Here is a 16287-nt window from a genome sequence, read left to right as displayed (position 1 = left end):
AGAGATATCGCAGTGGTCATAAATCGAGTAAGCTTGAAAATGTATTTCATTGTAGGATGCTAAGTAGACAAATCCCATATTTGAACCCCGTTGCTATGCTGGCTTAAATCAGATGCAAACACCCCCCGTCTCGCCTCGACTGTGAATCACAATCACGCCCACAGCTGGTAGAACATGGCCGACATCAAGGCCACAGGCACCCAGAAAGCCATGGCGCTCGACTGTCCCAGGAGCTGCCCGGGCGCCGTACCGTTGTGCAGCATCACCGCTGCGCCAATGGTGTTTGACGAGTCGATGCTGCACACAATCTGGCACTTGCCCTCGCCGCGGCGGCGCTCCAGGTTACCCCTAGGACCGAGACCGGCCTGGTGGTAGCTGTTATCGAGGACGTCGCGCTTCGAAGACGATTCCGTGGAGTTGAAAACCATCTCGATCCACTGGATCTGCATGACGGCCGAGTGCCCGACCTCCATGACGCCAGACCACGAACCGCCGTCGCTCCACGAGTTGAGCATGACGCGGCTGGGGTCGCGGGGCACCTGAAAGGAGATGCTCGACACCTCGGAGCCGTCGACGAGCCAGGTGCTATCCTTCGCGTCCCAGTCCAGGCGGTGGACGGCCCAGTCGCGCCACGAAGTGCCCTTGGGCATGGTACCGTTCTGCGTCGACTTGTCGATGGTGTTGCCGCTCGAGTCGAACGACGGCTGGTTGGTGTACTGGATGCGGTCGTCCGGGTCCTTGGTGAGCACCTCGATGTCGGCCTCCTGCACGTTGGCGTACTTGTCGGCCTCGCGGTAAGTGAAGAGCGCCGTGCAGGCGCCCGGGTCGCCGAGGGTGCGGGCGAGCATGCGGACCGAGACGAAGTGGTAGCCCATGGAGACGGACTCCATCTCGGCCGAGGACTGGAAGTCTTCGAAGCGGACGGTGCGCATGCTCATGAACGTGTCCGAGGTGGCGTCCTTGTCGTTGTTCTTTTCAATGTAAATGTTGTTTGGCGAGTTGACCATGTTGACCGTGGCGTCGTTGCCGTCTTTGCCCTTGCGATCTGTGTTATTCCAGTTCTGAATGCCCCATATCGCGTTCCATGCGTCTGTGTTGAAGTAGTCGGATGTTGTGTTTGCGTTGGCGCTCGCATCCCAGTCCGTGAGGGCATCTGGGACCCCGGCGTATTGGCCAAGGTTGCGGAAGTCGAAGAACAGGTGGTTGCTGAAGTAGCTCTCTGATGTGTTGGTCAAGTAGCAGTCGCATACTGAATCGGCGACATAGGGGTGGTCATCGGCCATGACCAACGGCAACAGCGTGAGAGCGAGGCTCACGAGAGGTGCCCGTCTGAAAGACATGATTCCGCTTGCTGCTGCTGCTGCTTGTCCGTGTGTGGCTTGGCGGTTGGGGTTGCGGCTCTGTCAGGAATGCTGCAATCAAGAGTCTGGGGAAGCAGATGCAGAAGCAGGCGGGATATTGGACGATTTATTAAAGAGTGATCGACAAAATCGTCCGAGTGGTTGTCTTGACCCCGTGGGCCGTAGTCAAAGGCGACGTCGCTTTGGAGGTTGTCCCCTGCCACGGTGCACCGGAATGTGAGACGGGATCGTGCGTGCGCAAGTGCTTCTTTTTCCCTTCCGGATGCCCATCCAGCCACTAGATGGCCAGGCCCTCGCCTCACCCGAGAGATGGCAGCCCCCCGGATCGAGGATTCTAAAAGGGTGAGGAGTGAGATGGCGAGGGACAGGTAGGTAACGTGGATCAAAACCTAATTCAAGTTGTCAAAGGTAAAGAGCAAAGCGACCGATCCTTCACGGAAACGGCGACGGGTTCTCCTGACGATGCTAGCGGCGCCACTGGGCACCATCAGCCAAGACCGCCAAAGATTTGGAAAGAAAACGTCCTGGGAAAGTTCGAGTCCATCATCTGCAGGGACTGCGACGGCGGCGCAGGTTTGAGGTAGCACAGTGACTCCGTACCTACGGAGTAGGCTGTAGGCACCTAGGTATCATCGAGGGCGGCCTCCACTCTATGGACAGGACAATAAAGCTGGAGAGACGATCCCTCCGTCAGGGACTGAGCGGGAAGGCTAGGTGACGGTGATGATCTGAGAAGAAACTTGACCCAAAACGGGCGATTTTGGGTTGGGTAATGACACCCCAACCTGTCCGGATGCGGCGGCCATCCATTCGCTCTTGGTTTCTGTTGTCGCTAGCGTCGTTGGTTGAAGGCGATGGCCGTGACCGCTCTACCTAGACTTCTAGGCAAGCGGGTAGACGGCGATGGCACCGCGACGGCGGCGGCCATCCATGGTCATGCCTCGAGCTTGTGTGTGTGCTATTTGTGGCCACAAAGAAAACCCCCAAATCAAACCAAAGGAGGCCTGCTGGTCAAGGTGGGTTGCCCGCTCATTGCCCTGGGACGTTGCGTTGGCGGACCGAGTGGTGGTCGGATGGTTTCGTGGAATACGATGTTTCTTCGCAGCTAACGTAGGGCCGATGTTGTATCGGAGGGAAGGATGGAAACATGAAATGAAAGGAACTAGCGCTCTGCTTTTTACCCCGTGAGGTCAGTGCGAAAACAACCTCGAGGATCTTGTTTCCTGTAAGGCAGACTAGGTACCTACTACCTTGGACGTGCATTACATAACCGGGGACATGTGAAGGTGTTCCACTCAATATTGTCCTTATGAGCCCTATCAAATGCTGTCTTCTCGTTACCCCGGTCACATCAACCCGCGGGCTGCGAAGTAGTGCACAGGGCTGAAATGAACCATCGAGCTCATTCTGGATTCTCATCACGGTAGATGCCGTGTCTAGATCTGAGGCATGTGGCCGCTAGGCACTAGACTCGGTGACTCTAAATCCTCTCAGATCTCAAATGCTCATCACAAGACACGGCTAGTCTACTCAAATTCCCTAGACTAACATGTTCAAAATGAGCCAGTATGTTCTTAGGAAGCGACGATGTTGAGCAAAACTGACACTGGAACATGATCTGCCTTTTGCCAGTTGTGGCCGCCTTGTATTGCATATTAATTACACCCGCATCGTGGTGAAGATATAAAGTCTTGATGGCTCGTCATTACAGCATGTGCGTCATGAAAATTCAAATCATCAAACAAAACCGGCCCTTCCCCAAGAGACCTCCCATAGTATGCACATCAACAGGCAAGGGAAACGGTAGTAAGGAATGCCCTCATCCCACACCTCAAATGACACCTTGAGTAAATTCATCCAAGATGGTCATCTCTTCAAAGTTCTCAATCAAGCGATCAACCCTCGCCGCCTCGCGGTCCGTCACGGCGAGGTCGAGATCAGTCACAAACATGCCAGTCGCCCGGCCGCCCGCCCTGGGTCCCTTGCGAGATCTGAGGTCCTCCAGCAGTCCTAGGGCTTCCGTCATGTCCATGCCTCCCTTTCTGACGACCATGGAAAGGAGACCCCCGGCAATCACTTCGGCAACGGTAAACGAGCTGTACAGGGCCTGGTAGGCGCGGATGCAGCTAAGAAAGTAGGGTCGCCACTCTGGATTCGTTATGTCGCTAGCTACGGCGTTGGCTACATGGATGAGAGCAGTGTGCCCAAAGATGCTGTACGTCGATTCCGGGTACAACGCGTACACCTCGACGAGGTCTTTGAGTTGCTCGACGGAGGCCGCGAAAAAGGCAGGTATCTGGTCGGCTGACGGTGACCAGACTTTGAAGCCATGCTGTTTGTCGCTTGGGATGAACGGCCTGAAGAGGTAGAGCACAGTCCCGTGGAACCACATGCTGTGAAGGTTGTTAATTCGCACGCCGTACACTGACGGGACAAAAAAGGAAAGGTCAACTTACTGGCAGGTAAGCACATGAGATGGGCTGTGCTCGTCACGTTCCATACTTTCAGACAAATTATCTGCCCAAGACAGTAGTTTACTGTACTTTTCCAGTGCAAAAGCCTGGGATGAATGACCCGGACTTGTATCATGCTGGTAAACCCAAGTGATTTGCGAGGAAATGACCCATAATTCGCAAAAGGCGGCGAAAGTGTCTGATATGGCAGGAGATCGCCGTCTCTTGGTGCGATTTCGAGACTGGGAACGAGCATCCGAGTCTGACGAGGGCGCTGTACTATTCGCGCTGCTGTTATGCTCGTGCTCAGACCCGGTCGTTGATTTCCCTAGCCTAGCTTTGCCTGGGATGGGAAGAGTCGGAGGGTACTCAGTAGTCGCTGGTAAACAGAATTGGGCTGTCATACTGCGCTTTTCGTCAGCTATGCTCACTTGGAACTGAAGACTTTTGAGTATGGCCTTACCTTAAAGTATTGAAAACTCCCCAGGCAACTTGAGCTGTTGCCCTCGCCTGTGGTTCTGAGAGACGATTTAAGTCTACGAAGGTATATGCATCGGGACACCCAAAGAGTCTCAGACGTTTCGCCATAGCTACTGTATCTTTGACGAACTTGACATTGAGTTCGCCATTGCCATTGCAGCCGCTGGACTGGATCAAGAAGGTCAAAGCTGCAATGGTAGGCAGGGTATCATCGTTTTGCGCATGCCAGAGCTTATTTGACTCGTCCTCCAGTTCTTGACTCCACCGAGACGCTTCAGGTTGCTTTGCCGCATACGCTTGCTGGTAAAGACAATCAATGACATTATTCTGAGAGAAGGGGGAATAGGGGATAACTGACACAAGCGAAAGCAAGCAGAGCATTGACGAGCAGTGAAGAGCAGTACCGAACTTCTCCGGAGACCAAGTCGTCCAGGAACAGATCAGCATCAAACAAGCCCAAGATCGGATGATCTGTTTCGAGATATAGAGAGATGACTTCTGCTGCGTCCTGATTACTGATGGGCACTACGGTCCAGAAGGCGATGTTCAAATCTTTCAGGCGAGGCTCGTTGCGAATGCGCGGCGTCGGCGGGGGAATAGGGCCCATTGGTGGAACAAAGAATGCCGAGTCAAATGTTCGAGAAGGCCTTGGAGAGGCTGTAGAGGGATCATCTTCCAGGATTTCAGCCACAGTAGGGTATTCCGGTGCTTGACGGTCCTCGAGAATTGAAGCCTCTTCGGACACGTCCTCAACCCGAGCGAGTTTGGAAGGCCTAGAGTCGACATCCTCGGGCATCTCGAGACGACCTAATCTCCGAGTCTGGGGATACAAGATGGGATGGCGTCGCGTGAGTTCAAACTCGACATTGGACGAGATATGAGGCAGGATCTCCCGGGCATCTCTTGGCCCCGACGGCCTTATGGCGCGAAGAGCAGCGTAAGGGTCGACGGCGAACTTGAGCTTCTTCAATGTCTGGTGGGCAACATCATCCGGCATTGCCGTGAGCTGGCTCAACATTTCTCGAAGCATTTGATTTTCCCTCTTTAAAGCCATAGCGGCTGTCTCCGTCTCATTAGCGCTGATGTAGACACATTGTGTCTTCAGTTCTGTACACGCCTTACACGAAGGGCGTTTACCGTCACACTTGATTGAGGATGTCAGCGCTTGAAACGAGTCAAGAGGACCTGCCATAGTACCAAGATAAGAGGTTTATGCTTACTGCTTTTTTCTTGGACCGACAAGCGTTACAAGCAACCTTGGTACTCGGCAGACGCTTCTTGACTGATGATTGAGCTGGAAGGAAGCGTGCTGGAGGAAGAGAAGGAGAAGCAGGCTGCGAGGCTTTTGGTGCCGGGAGTAGAGGCCGCAACGGCTGGGGCTTGACCTGATCAGACATGACAGCCAACGGCCTCGCAGCTAGTGCGGCCGGACTGGTGCCACGAGGAGCTACCTAGGCAGACTTGAGGCTGTGACTTTGCGAGGAGATGTTGTCGTAGATGTTGTATATGGGCTGTAGGTAGAGGGAGGTCATGGGAAGGCTGTTTCGTCCAGGGTCGTATAACGAGACTGACCGCTCGCGACGAAAGAAAAGTGAGGGGTATTGGGCATACAGACGAGAGGCAAAGACAGCATAATAACCGATCGAGAAGCTGGTGAGCGGCAGGCAGAGGAGAACAAACAACCGTCCCAATGGGGAGAGCAAGGCAGCACGTGAAGACGATGGCTTGCGGAAGACGTCGACATTGGCTCTCGGTTCCAACAAGACTTCGATGCGGCGCCCAGTGAGGGTTGTGAATGTCGGCTGGAATAGTGCGATGAGGGTGTGGAAGGCTGGCTGGCAACCAATGCGGTGAGATGGATGGTATGCAGGTATTCGAAAGGAGCTGAGACAGAGGTTGGCCAAGCTGCAGAGACCTTTCTCTCGCACTTTTTTCTCTTTTTTTGGAAGAAGAGAAGAGGAAACAACCTAACGGGTGAGGTGGGATAGATAGATGGGGAGAGATGAGGGGGGGAACGCCAGAGAGGGAAGAGGAAAGGCGACGGCGAGAAAGAGAAAATAGAGTAAACAAGAGCCCACGAGAATGCAGAGTCATGTACCTATTTCGCAAACTGCCTCCTCCTAGGTCTTCTTCCTTCTCCTCCGGCAAGCTACCTTACCTTAGGGTAAGGTAATCAAACCGAATCGTGGTCCGGATCTGCCTCCGTTGTTCAATCTGCCGTCCAGTCAAATGGTCTGGAAGGGCCTATTTAACTGGGGATATCTCAACGTGCTGCTGGCCCTGCCGCCCTGCTGCACCGCTGTGGCGGCCACGTCCCGTCCAGTCTCTTTTCGATCCAATTGCGCCAGAACTTGCAGCACTTGCAGTCCCCAATCTTTGGACAGACTCCTCCTCAGTGCAGTGTCACGCAGTGCTGTGCAGTGTTCCGCAGTGTTCCGCCGTGACGGAATGGAAGGTGGTGGTCAATCCGGTACGTGCCTTTTACTTCAGGTTCTTTCCATGGCAGGAACTGAACGCTTCCATTCTGGGCCGGGGGCTTCCGCTTGAAGAAGCAAACAAACCACCCCCACTCCACACAGTAATCCAACTTAGTCAGCCTGCCTTGACCAGCGACACACACAGTGTGACCACGGATACCCCGGCGCAGGTCACCCGCCTGCCTGTCAATCGCCGTGCCGTCATTTTGCATCTTCCTTGTCTCTACCAAATTTCAGGTGGGACAACTGCACTGCACTGTTCTCTTCTGAGCACAGTCAAACTTGCGACTCGAACCGTACCTTTTCCAGCTTTCTCTTTCGTTGCTACTCCAACTCCACCCAAAGCGTGGTTCAACATCACCATTTTTCCCATTCAAGAGATGAAGCTCCTGCTGGGTCGATATTCTATTATTACCCGGTGACAAGCACTCTCCAATCGCCCACACGCACACGCGACAAGACAACCTATCCGACTCACACCACTTCATTAAACCCTGCATTCCGACTTTGAAACCATGGCGTCAGACTCTCCCCAAGCCGCCTCCCCGCGCAAGGCTGAGCCGGAACAAAGCACACCGGCCGATGATGCCTCCGACCTCAAGCAAGAGCCCACCGAGAACGAGAACGACTCAAAATCGACTTCACCCAAGGGCGATAGAGACGAAAGCTCGAAACGAGACTCGAGCTCCCCAGAGTCCGGCGAGGCCAGCTCAATTGGCTCTCCCGCTCCTACCGACGCTCGCGACGATAATCCTACTTCATCCACCGATGCGCCACCCCTCCCCAACGAGGCGCCGCCCCTACCCGCCGGAGCTCCTCCAGCGACACAAGACGACGGCTGGGACTTCCAGTGGGATCCTACAGCCCAGGCATACTACTTCTACAACCGCATCACGGGCGCGTCGCAATGGGACAACCCTCGCGTACCCACTTCCGGCGGCGCAACACCAGCAGCAGCAGCACCAGGAGCACCAGGCACGACCGCCTCCGCGACCGCGACACTCTCAGGTCCTCCTCCCCTCCCAAAGAACGACGCCCCTCCAGCCGGCGGCTACAACCCAGCCATTCACGGCGACTACGACCCGAACGCGTGGTACGCAAAGGGCAGCGCGGCCGACGAGGACGAAACTGCCCAGACGTCCGCCTCTGCGATCAACGGCGGCGAGTACGGCGCGATGGCGCAGTTCAACCGCTTCACCGGCCAGTTCCAGACGCTGGACGACGGGCCCGACCGCCACACGGACGAGGCCAAGAGCCGGCGACAGATGAATGCCTTTTTCGACGTCGACGCCGCGGCCAACTCGCACAACGGAAGGAGTCTCAAGGCCGAGCGGAGCGGCAAGAAGCCCAGCAAGTCTGAGCTCAAGCAGTTCAAGGAGAAGCGAAGGGCCAAGAAGGAGGAGAAGCGGAGGGCTTGGTTGCGGGATTGAGTTATGGGGCGTGGGGTATTCTTTTCCTAATTTTTGGGGGGGGGTCTCTTTGGTCCGAATGTTCACTATTTCACAAAATGGGTTGCCGTCGCGATCGCGACGATCAGGGAGGGGGCAAATATCCTTCATACAGCGGCGTTTTGAAAGAAGGGGGGAGGGATTGCAAACAGCCCTCTTGGCTAGTTATCGGGGTGTGGTTGGGCCAAACATACACCTTATACAAAAAAGACTTTGCAGAATAAGTCGGGCCGCAACGGCCTTGGATACTGGACCTTTTCACCAAACAGTATCATGTACAAAATACCGGGCTCGACTTGCAAGACGTCGATAGGCCTCTACTATAACAAATATCCAAATCACTCAAACTTTTTGGTTGCGTTCGCCCAGGGAATCTCTCGTCTCCAGTGGGGGTATTATGTCCATCTAAATTGACAACAATATGAATCCTTTTTCTTGTCTTCTTGCCTTCTCTCTCATTCATTCACTCAGTCTCACTCGTCATCCTCCTCCTCTTCCTCTTCATCATCGTCAAGGTCCATGTTGAGGTGCACGCTTTCATCGTCGCTGTCGTCATCCGCTTCCTCGGCCGGCTTGGCGGCCACTGGTTCCGGCGCCGCAGCAGCCACCATCGTCTTTTCAACCTCTTTTCTCTCCACGCTCTGTCTCTTGGGCGGGCTCGGGGCGCCCGCGCCCTCGTCTTGGAGCTTGCGCTTCTGCGCCGAGGTGACGGCGAAGGGATTGACGACCTCGGTCTTGGTGGACGTGACGATGTCGCCGTCCTCGTCACCCGCAACGACAATGGTGCTGGCTGTGTTGGTGGTGGCGGCATCCTTCATCTCTGCGTCCTGCGCGTCGCCCGCGACCTGGATCTCGGCGAGGATCTCCTCGTCGTCGGCGTCCTTGGCTTCCTCCTCGGCCTCGAGCTCCTCGAGCGTGGCGGTGATGCCATCGAGCGCGTCCGCCGGGGGTTGCGCGGGGGAGGTGCGGATGTTGGAGCGGAGGATTTCGACGCCTTGGTCGCGGGGGTACTGCTGTGTGAGGTAGGGCAGGATGCTGGGGAACATGGCGCCGCCCTGGTTGGTGTAGGGGTTCAGGACGCTGGCGAGCATGGCGGCCTTGTTGCGCGACAGGATGGCGGTTTGGTCGAGGAGGCCGCGGAGGCCCGGCTTGAGGTGTTGCTGGGGCAGGTGGGACAAGAGGCTGGCAAGGAGGGCGTCGGCGGCGGCGATGTGGTCCTTTGCGATGAGGGTCTGTTTCGAGGATGAGGTGGTCGCGTCTGCGGTGTTGGCTTGCGTGGGGAGGAAGAGATCTGCGTTGGCGGCGATGGTGTTCTTCTTGGTGTCGGCTGCGGTCTTGTTGTTGGTTGCCGGCTTGACTTTTTGGATGTGGCCTGACTCTTGCTGGATGTCTCTACAGCAGGCGAGGGAGACGATGCCGAGGGCCTCGACGGTGAGCTTTTGCAGGCCAGGGCCGGCAATAGGAAGGGTCTCATTGAGGAGCTTGTACGTTGCGGCGCGGATGGCGGGGATGTCGATACCGGAGCGGAAGACGAGGATCATGTTGTCGTGTATCTCTGGGATGGTCGAAAGCGCGTTGTTCTCTAGCCTTTGCACCAGGACCAAGAGTAGTTCCAGAGCGGCGACGTGTATGTCGGGCATCGCGGCCCACAGCTCCTCCTTTTCTTCCCTTCCGACGGCAGGCTGTGTCTCGAGCGCCTGGTCCCATGCTTGTGACTTGGAGTTGCGGCTGATCAACGATACACGCGAGACCATGTCCATGAGAGCCGCAATGGGAATTGTGACGGGGGTCTTGGTCGAGTAGCGGAGGGCGTCTGCCATGTATTGCAGCAAGCCGACGAGTCTGTCGCGGCCAGCAGAGATTCCAGTCCAGTTGGGGAGCTGATCCCCCATCTCCAAACCTTGCGGCGGGATATCAAAGTCCACCTTGGAGCGGGTGTACACCGCCGAGGCTTCCCATGATTCCTGCACGGCGCGGAAGACCTGATCAGCGGTAAAGTGAAAGTCCTTGCGCAGCTCGTCTACCAGCTTGACCCAATCGTCGCTGGGTCCCGTCTTGCCTGCCGTGGTGAGCGGTAGAGAGATGGCCAAATGTCTGCTTGCCCGGCGGAGAGACTGGGGGATCGTGGCTCCATCGGAAGAGGTGGGCGCCAAGTAGGGCTTGATGGCCGTCCTGATCTGGCCGTTGAAGGGGCGGCAGGTCGTCGGATACAGGGGAATCATGGCGGAGAAGGCGTCCAGGACAGTCTCAACGACAGCGAGCGGCGTCTTGAGGCGCTGACCTGGGTTCGGGAGCTTGATCATCTGAAGACATGCGTTGAAGAAGGTCGGGATCGTGGGCGTGGCGATTTCTCTGGTGAGAGTTTGGTAGCTGTTGATAAGACTGTATATGCGCACGAGGGTGACAATGGCAATCTCCTTGACCGGGAATGGGTCGCTCTTCTACAATGCAGTGTTAGTATTCATATCGAGAGAGAAATAACGGGACCTCGCTTACCTGAAGCATTCCCAAAAGCCCTCGAACCCAATTGCCAGACTCCTTAAGACACTCCCAGCCACCAACATCAACAACAGCCTTGACGAGAGTTGCGCCGGTGAAGCGGCCCATGGCACTCTTGCCATTGAGCAAAGTCGTAATGATGGTTCTCAATTTATGAACCAAACTCGAGACCTCAGATGAGGCTTTGGGATCATGGGGCGCAGATAAGGCATCTTTGCAACGAAGGACGTGGTTGATGAAGGCCGGGATTGAGTGAGGAAGTTGAGCCGGTGGTGTGGTTGTCAACTTACGGCATAGGACCTTGAGATCCGGGGGAAGAGAAAGAGACATTTTTTTCGTGCGGCTATAGTTGAATGGTATAAGATAAGAAACCAATTGAAAGATCTCCTTTGTGTGATTGAGCTGCCGTAGTGAGAGGGAACTGGCAATATCTCGGATCACAGCCCAAGAATTCACCTGCCGTTGATGCTGAATGAAACTTTTTTCCTGTAAGTGAAGGTACGTATCGAATGTATCCTCCCCAGCGACAAGCAATGCTGAGTTTGATTGGTCATAGTCGATCCACCATCATACCCCTGCTAGGCGGTCGAGTCCAGTCTTCAGATGCCATCCTGGCAGGGCCTGGACACCGCCCGGTGGCCGACTGGCCCGTGCTCCCCCAAATGTCAATCAAGGGACCTACAACCTGGAGGCTAGTGGTGCTGGTCTTGGTGGGATTTGGTGCTCTGTCCTGCTCTCCTGTTCACAAGCTTGTGCTGCAGCCAGCACTTTTCTGCCGGTCAACGTACCTACCTTGCGCAGTACCTTGATTTCCTGGGCCTTTGGTGGCAGTCGCACTGTCAAACAAGCGGGCGTGTCCATCGCGTCGCTCCAATCACTTACGCAACGTGCCTTCTCCTAATTAAGCCATTCTTGGGTACCGAACATCGCCAACCCACCCTGCCCTGCCCCCTAGGATATCTTCAACAAAACAATGCAGCGGGCTCAAATGCGCTGCTAGTAGGATTGGTTTGCACTTCTGTCCCATCACTGGCACAGGCTTCAGTATCGCAAAATGGCTGTGAGTGCTTCCTTGTCCCTCCTCTGGGTCTCCAGGGGCTGCTGTCTAGACCTCCCCTGGCTTTGACCTCAAATGACGTCGAGACCTTGGAGCTGACTGAGTGTTTCTTCCTCCCTCTTCGTAGCCCGATCCGAACAAGGCCGCCCACTACATCAAGGCCCTCGACGATGCCCGGTGCGAGGGCAATTGGAGCGCCGTCCCCGAGTTCGTACGCAAAATCAGGAAACATGCGCCTGACCGAGCCTGTCCGTTGCCTCGAAACAAGCACGCAAACGCCGCGATACCCTCCTTACTGACACCGAGTCCCCTCTAGGTCTGACCTTGGCCGCCGAGACGGAATGCGCCATCGCAAAAGCCACCGACCCTTCTGGTGCCGGACGACCTTCCACCTCTGTGTCCGCCAAGGATCTCGATGCCGACAACGTTCAATCAAAGCTTCAGGCCGCCATAGACGGGGAAACAAGTCACCCCGAAGACAAATTTCAGGCCCAGGTCTGCGCTGGCTTGTTGCATTGGGTGGTTGGAGAGGTCGACCAGGCAGCGGTCAAGCTACCTCAGAACATTGAGGAGGAGCTGGGCACCGCCGATAAGTCGGAATGGACCAACATCAGCGCTTTGAAGGCCGCCGTCATCAAGGCAAACTGCCTTGCTCACACCCAAAAGACAGCCGAGGCTCTCTCCGTTTTCGATTCCGTACTGCCATCCGTATCTATGGCTCCGAGTCCCCGAACCGCCCACAAGCAATTCAAAGTCTGGTCTGAACTGTTTCTGACCGAGTACTGTGTGCTTCAAAGCGACGCTCTCCGTTCGAACGAGAGGTCACTTGCGGACCCTAACTCGGTCGCCTGCTTCCGATCTTGGGCTAGATACTGGGAGTCGATGACAGGGCCGGTTACGGGGGGGTATGGTTACAGGGGCTCGGTGCCGAGACGACAGGTGTGGCTCGAGTACTATTTGGCGTTGTCAACGATCCTCGAGCTTGACATCCCATTCCCAGCAGGATTCATCGGCAAAATCACAAACGAAGCTTCATCCACGCGAAACCAGCTGAGGGTCGAGCTGAAGAAGACCGAGGCTGCTTATGAGGCGCTCCTCATTAGCGAAACCAGCTTCCCCCGCGCCGACGAGACGAGAGAAGAAGTCGAATCCTTCATCAAGGCTGTTGTCAGAAATTGGTCCATTCTTTGTGGTCGCGGTTGGGCCGAAAAGGACCTAGGCCAGGGTGGCCGCGAGAGCCTCAGCAGAGGTGTTCTCGACACTCTGTATGCCGCAGCAACCAAGACGTACCACTCAACCGCAATCCTACGATGTCTCTTCACTGTTCACCTGGCTGTGGCGGAGTTCGACCTGGCCTTCAAGGCTTTTGACTCGTATCTCGATCTTGTCAGACACGGCAAGGCCAGGGTGGACAAAACCGGCCACTTGGAGTCCAACCTCGACGACGACGGCACAGTTCTTGAGACCATGTCACAATGCATCTTGGCGCTTTGCCGCTACGGTGGAAGAGAAGCCATCGATAAAGCCCGTGTTATTGGCAATGAGCTAGAGGACTGGTTATCCAGACTACCGCAGCTGAGGAATGGCATTGAAAGTGAAAACACTGTTCCGGAAGAAGACGAAGCGACTACCCTTCATCCCAAGATTCGGCCTCACCTGATTGCATTGTCTTGGCAGGCAATCGGCCTTTCTCAAGCCCAGTGGTCAAGAACAACGTACGACGCGGCATCTCGAACTGAGATTCAGACAAAGGCGATCAGATGCCTAAGGAAATCCTTGTCCCCGGAACTCGGCCGTACTCGTGATGTTCGCAGTCTGTTTGCTCTTGGCCTATTACTCGCTGAGCGTCGAGATTTGACCCCGGCGATTGACATTGTCAAGACGGCACTCATCTCTAACAAGTCTGCTGACGAAGAGCAAGATCTATACCACGGCGCGTACTGGCAGGAGCGTTCTCTGATTCCCCTATGGCATCTTTTGGCACTCTTATTGAGCGCAAGACAGGATTACAACATGGCAGCCAAGGCTTGCGATGGAGCTTTCGAGCAGTTTGGCGACCCCTCAGTCCTATTCGGAAGACAGGATATCCACTTCAAGAGCGAACACCTTAACGAGGCCGAAGCTCAGGACGAAAAGATTGCTAATGAACGGAAGGGAGTAGTGGACGACATGGATGATACAGAAAAGGAGAGTGTTCTCGAGGCCAAGATGACACAAATCGCCATCATTGAGTTGCTTGAAGGGCCAGACATTGCCGTTAACGCCTGCCCTGAGCTACTGTCTCTTTTCACAAGGCTATTCGGAAACCTCGAGGCCAAGCCAACTTTGCAACCACCCAAGGCTGTTGACACGATGCAGGTGCCAAAGAGCTCAGCCGGCACGCTGAGAAGTATAAAGGGAAGCTTCTTCGGCTCTACACGAACGCGGCAACCCAGTATAGCCGAAACGGAGAAAACAGTCACGCCGTCCCGCCCCCAAACCTCACAGACACAAGCCAGCGTTGCAGCCCCGACGATACAAGTCACGCAAGAGAACGGATCACCAACAGAGACGCGAACGCGGCGTCTTTCCAGTCTGACGCGCCGATCGAGAAGTGAATCTGGCAAAAGACACAGCTTACGCAAGCGAGATAGCAGCAGCGGCCGCAAGAGGACAGCGAGTGTCAGTAGCGCAGGCACTAATCCACATGGACCGACGGTGGTTGACGGAGAGGTCTTCTTCACCCCAGCCGATGAACTGCAGCAGTCCGAGTTCTTCCCTCTCACAGGCAACCGTCAGGCTTCAATGGCATCTTCTGTGTCACGAGGACGTTCACTCCATCACTTGGAGTCTTACACCTCCCAGAAATCACGATCAACAAATTTCTCCGAAATCTCTGCCAGTGGCACTTACACCATATCAAACCCGTTGCCGCTGATCCACTTCCCCCAGGACATGGAGCGGAGGCAAAGAGCTGTGCTGCTGGTCAAGGTGTGGTTAATGATTGCGGGATTCTACCGTCGAGCCAACATGTTTGAGGACAGCAAGGGAGCCATCTCAGAAGCGCAAAAGCTTGTAGGGATACTCGAGGCTGAAGTAGCCAAGGATCCTACAGGCTCTCTGTCAATGAGGGGCAACAGCTGGGCCGAGAAGAAGGGCGTCGACGAGCTGCTCGGAGACGTGTGGGCGGAGGTGAGTTATATGCTTGATCATGTGCAAATTGACCCAACTAACAACTTGTATAGCTCGGCTATCTTTCTTTGGCAAAGGGCGCACCCTACTTGGCCCGGTCAGACTTTGAGATGGCCCTCACCCATTACCCCGATCACCCAGCAGCCATCGTTGGCCTGTCCGATATTTTGCTCGACATTTACAGCGAGAAAGTCCTGCCTCCGCCGGCCATTCCCACACTCAGTGTGCCGGAGAACGTCTCCAGCCTCTCGCTGCCGCCACCAAATCTCCCAAAGATTGCTGTCCCCCAGCACGGTCTCCCGTCAGAACCACTGGGTCTGGGCTCCGGCGCCTCGGGCGTAGGCCCCGCCGGCAAGACAAACGGTCATCAATCCGCGACGACGGCATCGTCGGTCAAGTCGGTGGAGAGGTCCGACTCGGACGACAAGCTGCCGGCGCCGTACAAGGCGACCTCGGTCCCGACCATTGACCGCCTCGCCGCTCGCGACCGCGCGTATGGTCTCCTTTCTTCCCTGACGAAGCTCGGCAGCGCATGGAATAACGCAGAGGCCTGGTTCGCGCTGGCCCGGGCTCACGAGGAGAGCGGGCAGGTAGACAAGGCGAAGGAGGTGCTGTGGTGGTGCGTCGAACTGGAGGAGAGCACCGGCGTGCGCGAGTGGCAATGTCTCGGAAGCGGGGGTTACGTGCTCTAAGTAATAATTATATAACTACGTTTCTATCCTGACCTGGGTCTTTCCGTGTGGTTTTGATTGCCGTCGGCCTCGGTTCCTATCATCGTCGAGTCAAATCCGACGGCTAATTGTCAAGTCTCCCAAATCTACCTCCCGATACTACAGTCGATGTCCTCATGGCACATTTACGGATACGTACAAGCAAATCGTCCCGCTCGAGCTCCTCAACCGCTGCCGCTCTTCTCCGCGTCAACCAGGCGGCACCAGGTTATCCTTCCAAATCCTCACACGTCACATTTTGTTCCTAGTAGAAAAACCGAGGACCTCCCCAGACCCTTTTCTTCCACTGCATTCCTGGATTGGTAGAATAATAGCCGGATCTACGCTTATTCAAACAAACAAACAAAGAAAGAAAACATATAGCCAAAAAAGGCGATTTTATCCTCCCTCAGGCATCCATCCCCGTGTATACCTTACCTTTACAGAGCATTGCATTCCAGAGGGCGTCTGTCCTGAGGTAGCTTGCAGTACCGGTATGCGGGCCGTGCCACACCGAGACGTGCGCGCGTGTAACTTGCCGCAACTGCTTCTCTGCAGCCCTGGAAAGACTCGAAAAAAAAAAAAAAAAAAGTCAAAAGCTTTAAAGGTTCAAGGTGAACTCGAGTAAAGG

At 55.4% G+C, this 16287-nt stretch overlaps 5 protein-coding genes across 5 annotated transcripts; 2 read left to right on the top strand and 3 right to left on the bottom strand.

Moving 5' to 3' along the window:
• Window positions 1-29: 29 nt before the first annotated feature.
• On the bottom strand, window positions 30-2464 carry HER10_EVM0004681 (uncharacterized protein). Its single transcript, XM_035474317.1, has one exon. The coding sequence runs from the start codon at window positions 1338-1340 to the stop codon at window positions 153-155; it is 1188 nt and encodes a 395-aa protein (XP_035335962.1). The 5' UTR covers window positions 1341-2464; the 3' UTR covers window positions 30-152.
• Window positions 2465-3008: 544 nt separating this feature from the next.
• On the bottom strand, window positions 3009-6447 carry HER10_EVM0011813 (uncharacterized protein). Its single transcript, XM_035481232.1, has 5 exons — window positions 5515-6447; window positions 4653-5438; window positions 4278-4594; window positions 3818-4219; window positions 3009-3754 (listed from the first exon to the last, which is right to left on the bottom strand). Exons 1-5 carry the CDS (start codon window positions 5689-5691, stop codon window positions 3193-3195), a joined length of 2244 nt encoding a protein of 747 aa, XP_035336615.1. The 5' UTR covers window positions 5692-6447; the 3' UTR covers window positions 3009-3192.
• A 401-nt stretch (window positions 6448-6848) lies between these two features.
• HER10_EVM0006092 (WW domain-containing protein) lies at window positions 6849-8212 on the top strand. The gene has a single exon (XM_035475687.1). The coding sequence runs from the start codon at window positions 7287-7289 to the stop codon at window positions 8199-8201; it is 915 nt and encodes a 304-aa protein (XP_035336093.1). The 5' UTR covers window positions 6849-7286; the 3' UTR covers window positions 8202-8212.
• Window positions 8213-8661: 449 nt separating this feature from the next.
• On the bottom strand, window positions 8662-11153 carry HER10_EVM0012643 (uncharacterized protein). The gene is made up of 2 exons (XM_035482035.1): window positions 10716-11153; window positions 8662-10660 (listed from the first exon to the last, which is right to left on the bottom strand). Exons 1-2 carry the CDS (start codon window positions 11046-11048, stop codon window positions 8693-8695), a joined length of 2301 nt encoding a protein of 766 aa, XP_035336687.1. The 5' UTR covers window positions 11049-11153; the 3' UTR covers window positions 8662-8692.
• Window positions 11154-11501: 348 nt separating this feature from the next.
• Window positions 11502-15767, top strand: HER10_EVM0010711 (filamentation protein). The gene is made up of 4 exons (XM_035480163.1): window positions 11502-11778; window positions 11903-12023; window positions 12092-14946; window positions 15000-15767. The coding sequence occupies exons 1-4, from the start codon at window positions 11773-11775 to the stop codon at window positions 15636-15638; spliced, it is 3621 nt and encodes a 1206-aa protein (XP_035336505.1). The 5' UTR covers window positions 11502-11772; the 3' UTR covers window positions 15639-15767.
• Window positions 15768-16287: the final 520 nt, after the last annotated feature.

This window comes from Colletotrichum scovillei (assembly GCF_011075155.1).
Source record: "Colletotrichum scovillei strain TJNH1 chromosome Unknown Contig00003, whole genome shotgun sequence".
In the NCBI taxonomy this organism is placed as follows: domain Eukaryota; kingdom Fungi; phylum Ascomycota; class Sordariomycetes; order Glomerellales; family Glomerellaceae; genus Colletotrichum; species Colletotrichum scovillei.
Note: the sequence above shows the minus strand (reverse complement) of the source record. Positions and strands in the feature narration are given on the sequence as shown.

What these genes read in the sequence shown, in the direction of transcription:
- HER10_EVM0004681 (XM_035474317.1), bottom strand. Translation starts at nt 1,340, where the DNA reads ATGTCTTTCAGACGGGCACCTCTCGTGAGCCTCGCTCTCACGCTGTTG.
- HER10_EVM0011813 (XM_035481232.1), bottom strand. Translation starts at nt 5,691, where the DNA reads ATGTCTGATCAGGTCAAGCCCCAGCCGTTGCGGCCTCTACTCCCGGCA. An exon ending in GTCGGTCCAAGAAAAAAGCA is followed by an intron (nt 5,439 to 5,514) that starts GTAAGCATAAAC and finishes TCCTCAATCAAG; the next exon opens with TGTGACGGTAAACGCCCTTC. An exon ending in TCTCATGTGCTTACCTGCCA is followed by an intron (nt 3,755 to 3,817) that starts GTAAGTTGACCT and finishes CAACCTTCACAG; the next exon opens with CATGTGGTTCCACGGGACTG.
- HER10_EVM0006092 (XM_035475687.1), top strand. Translation starts at nt 7,287, where the DNA reads ATGGCGTCAGACTCTCCCCAAGCCGCCTCCCCGCGCAAGGCTGAGCCG.
- HER10_EVM0012643 (XM_035482035.1), bottom strand. Translation starts at nt 11,048, where the DNA reads ATGTCTCTTTCTCTTCCCCCGGATCTCAAGGTCCTATGCCGTAAGTTG. An exon ending in GGCTTTTGGGAATGCTTCAG is followed by an intron (nt 10,661 to 10,715) that starts GTAAGCGAGGTC and finishes ACTGCATTGTAG; the next exon opens with AAGAGCGACCCATTCCCGGT.
- HER10_EVM0010711 (XM_035480163.1), top strand. An exon ending in ACATGCGCCTGACCGAGCCT is followed by an intron (nt 12,024 to 12,091) that starts GTCCGTTGCCTC and finishes AGTCCCCTCTAG; the next exon opens with GTCTGACCTTGGCCGCCGAG. An exon ending in TCGGAGACGTGTGGGCGGAG is followed by an intron (nt 14,947 to 14,999) that starts GTGAGTTATATG and finishes CAACTTGTATAG; the next exon opens with CTCGGCTATCTTTCTTTGGC.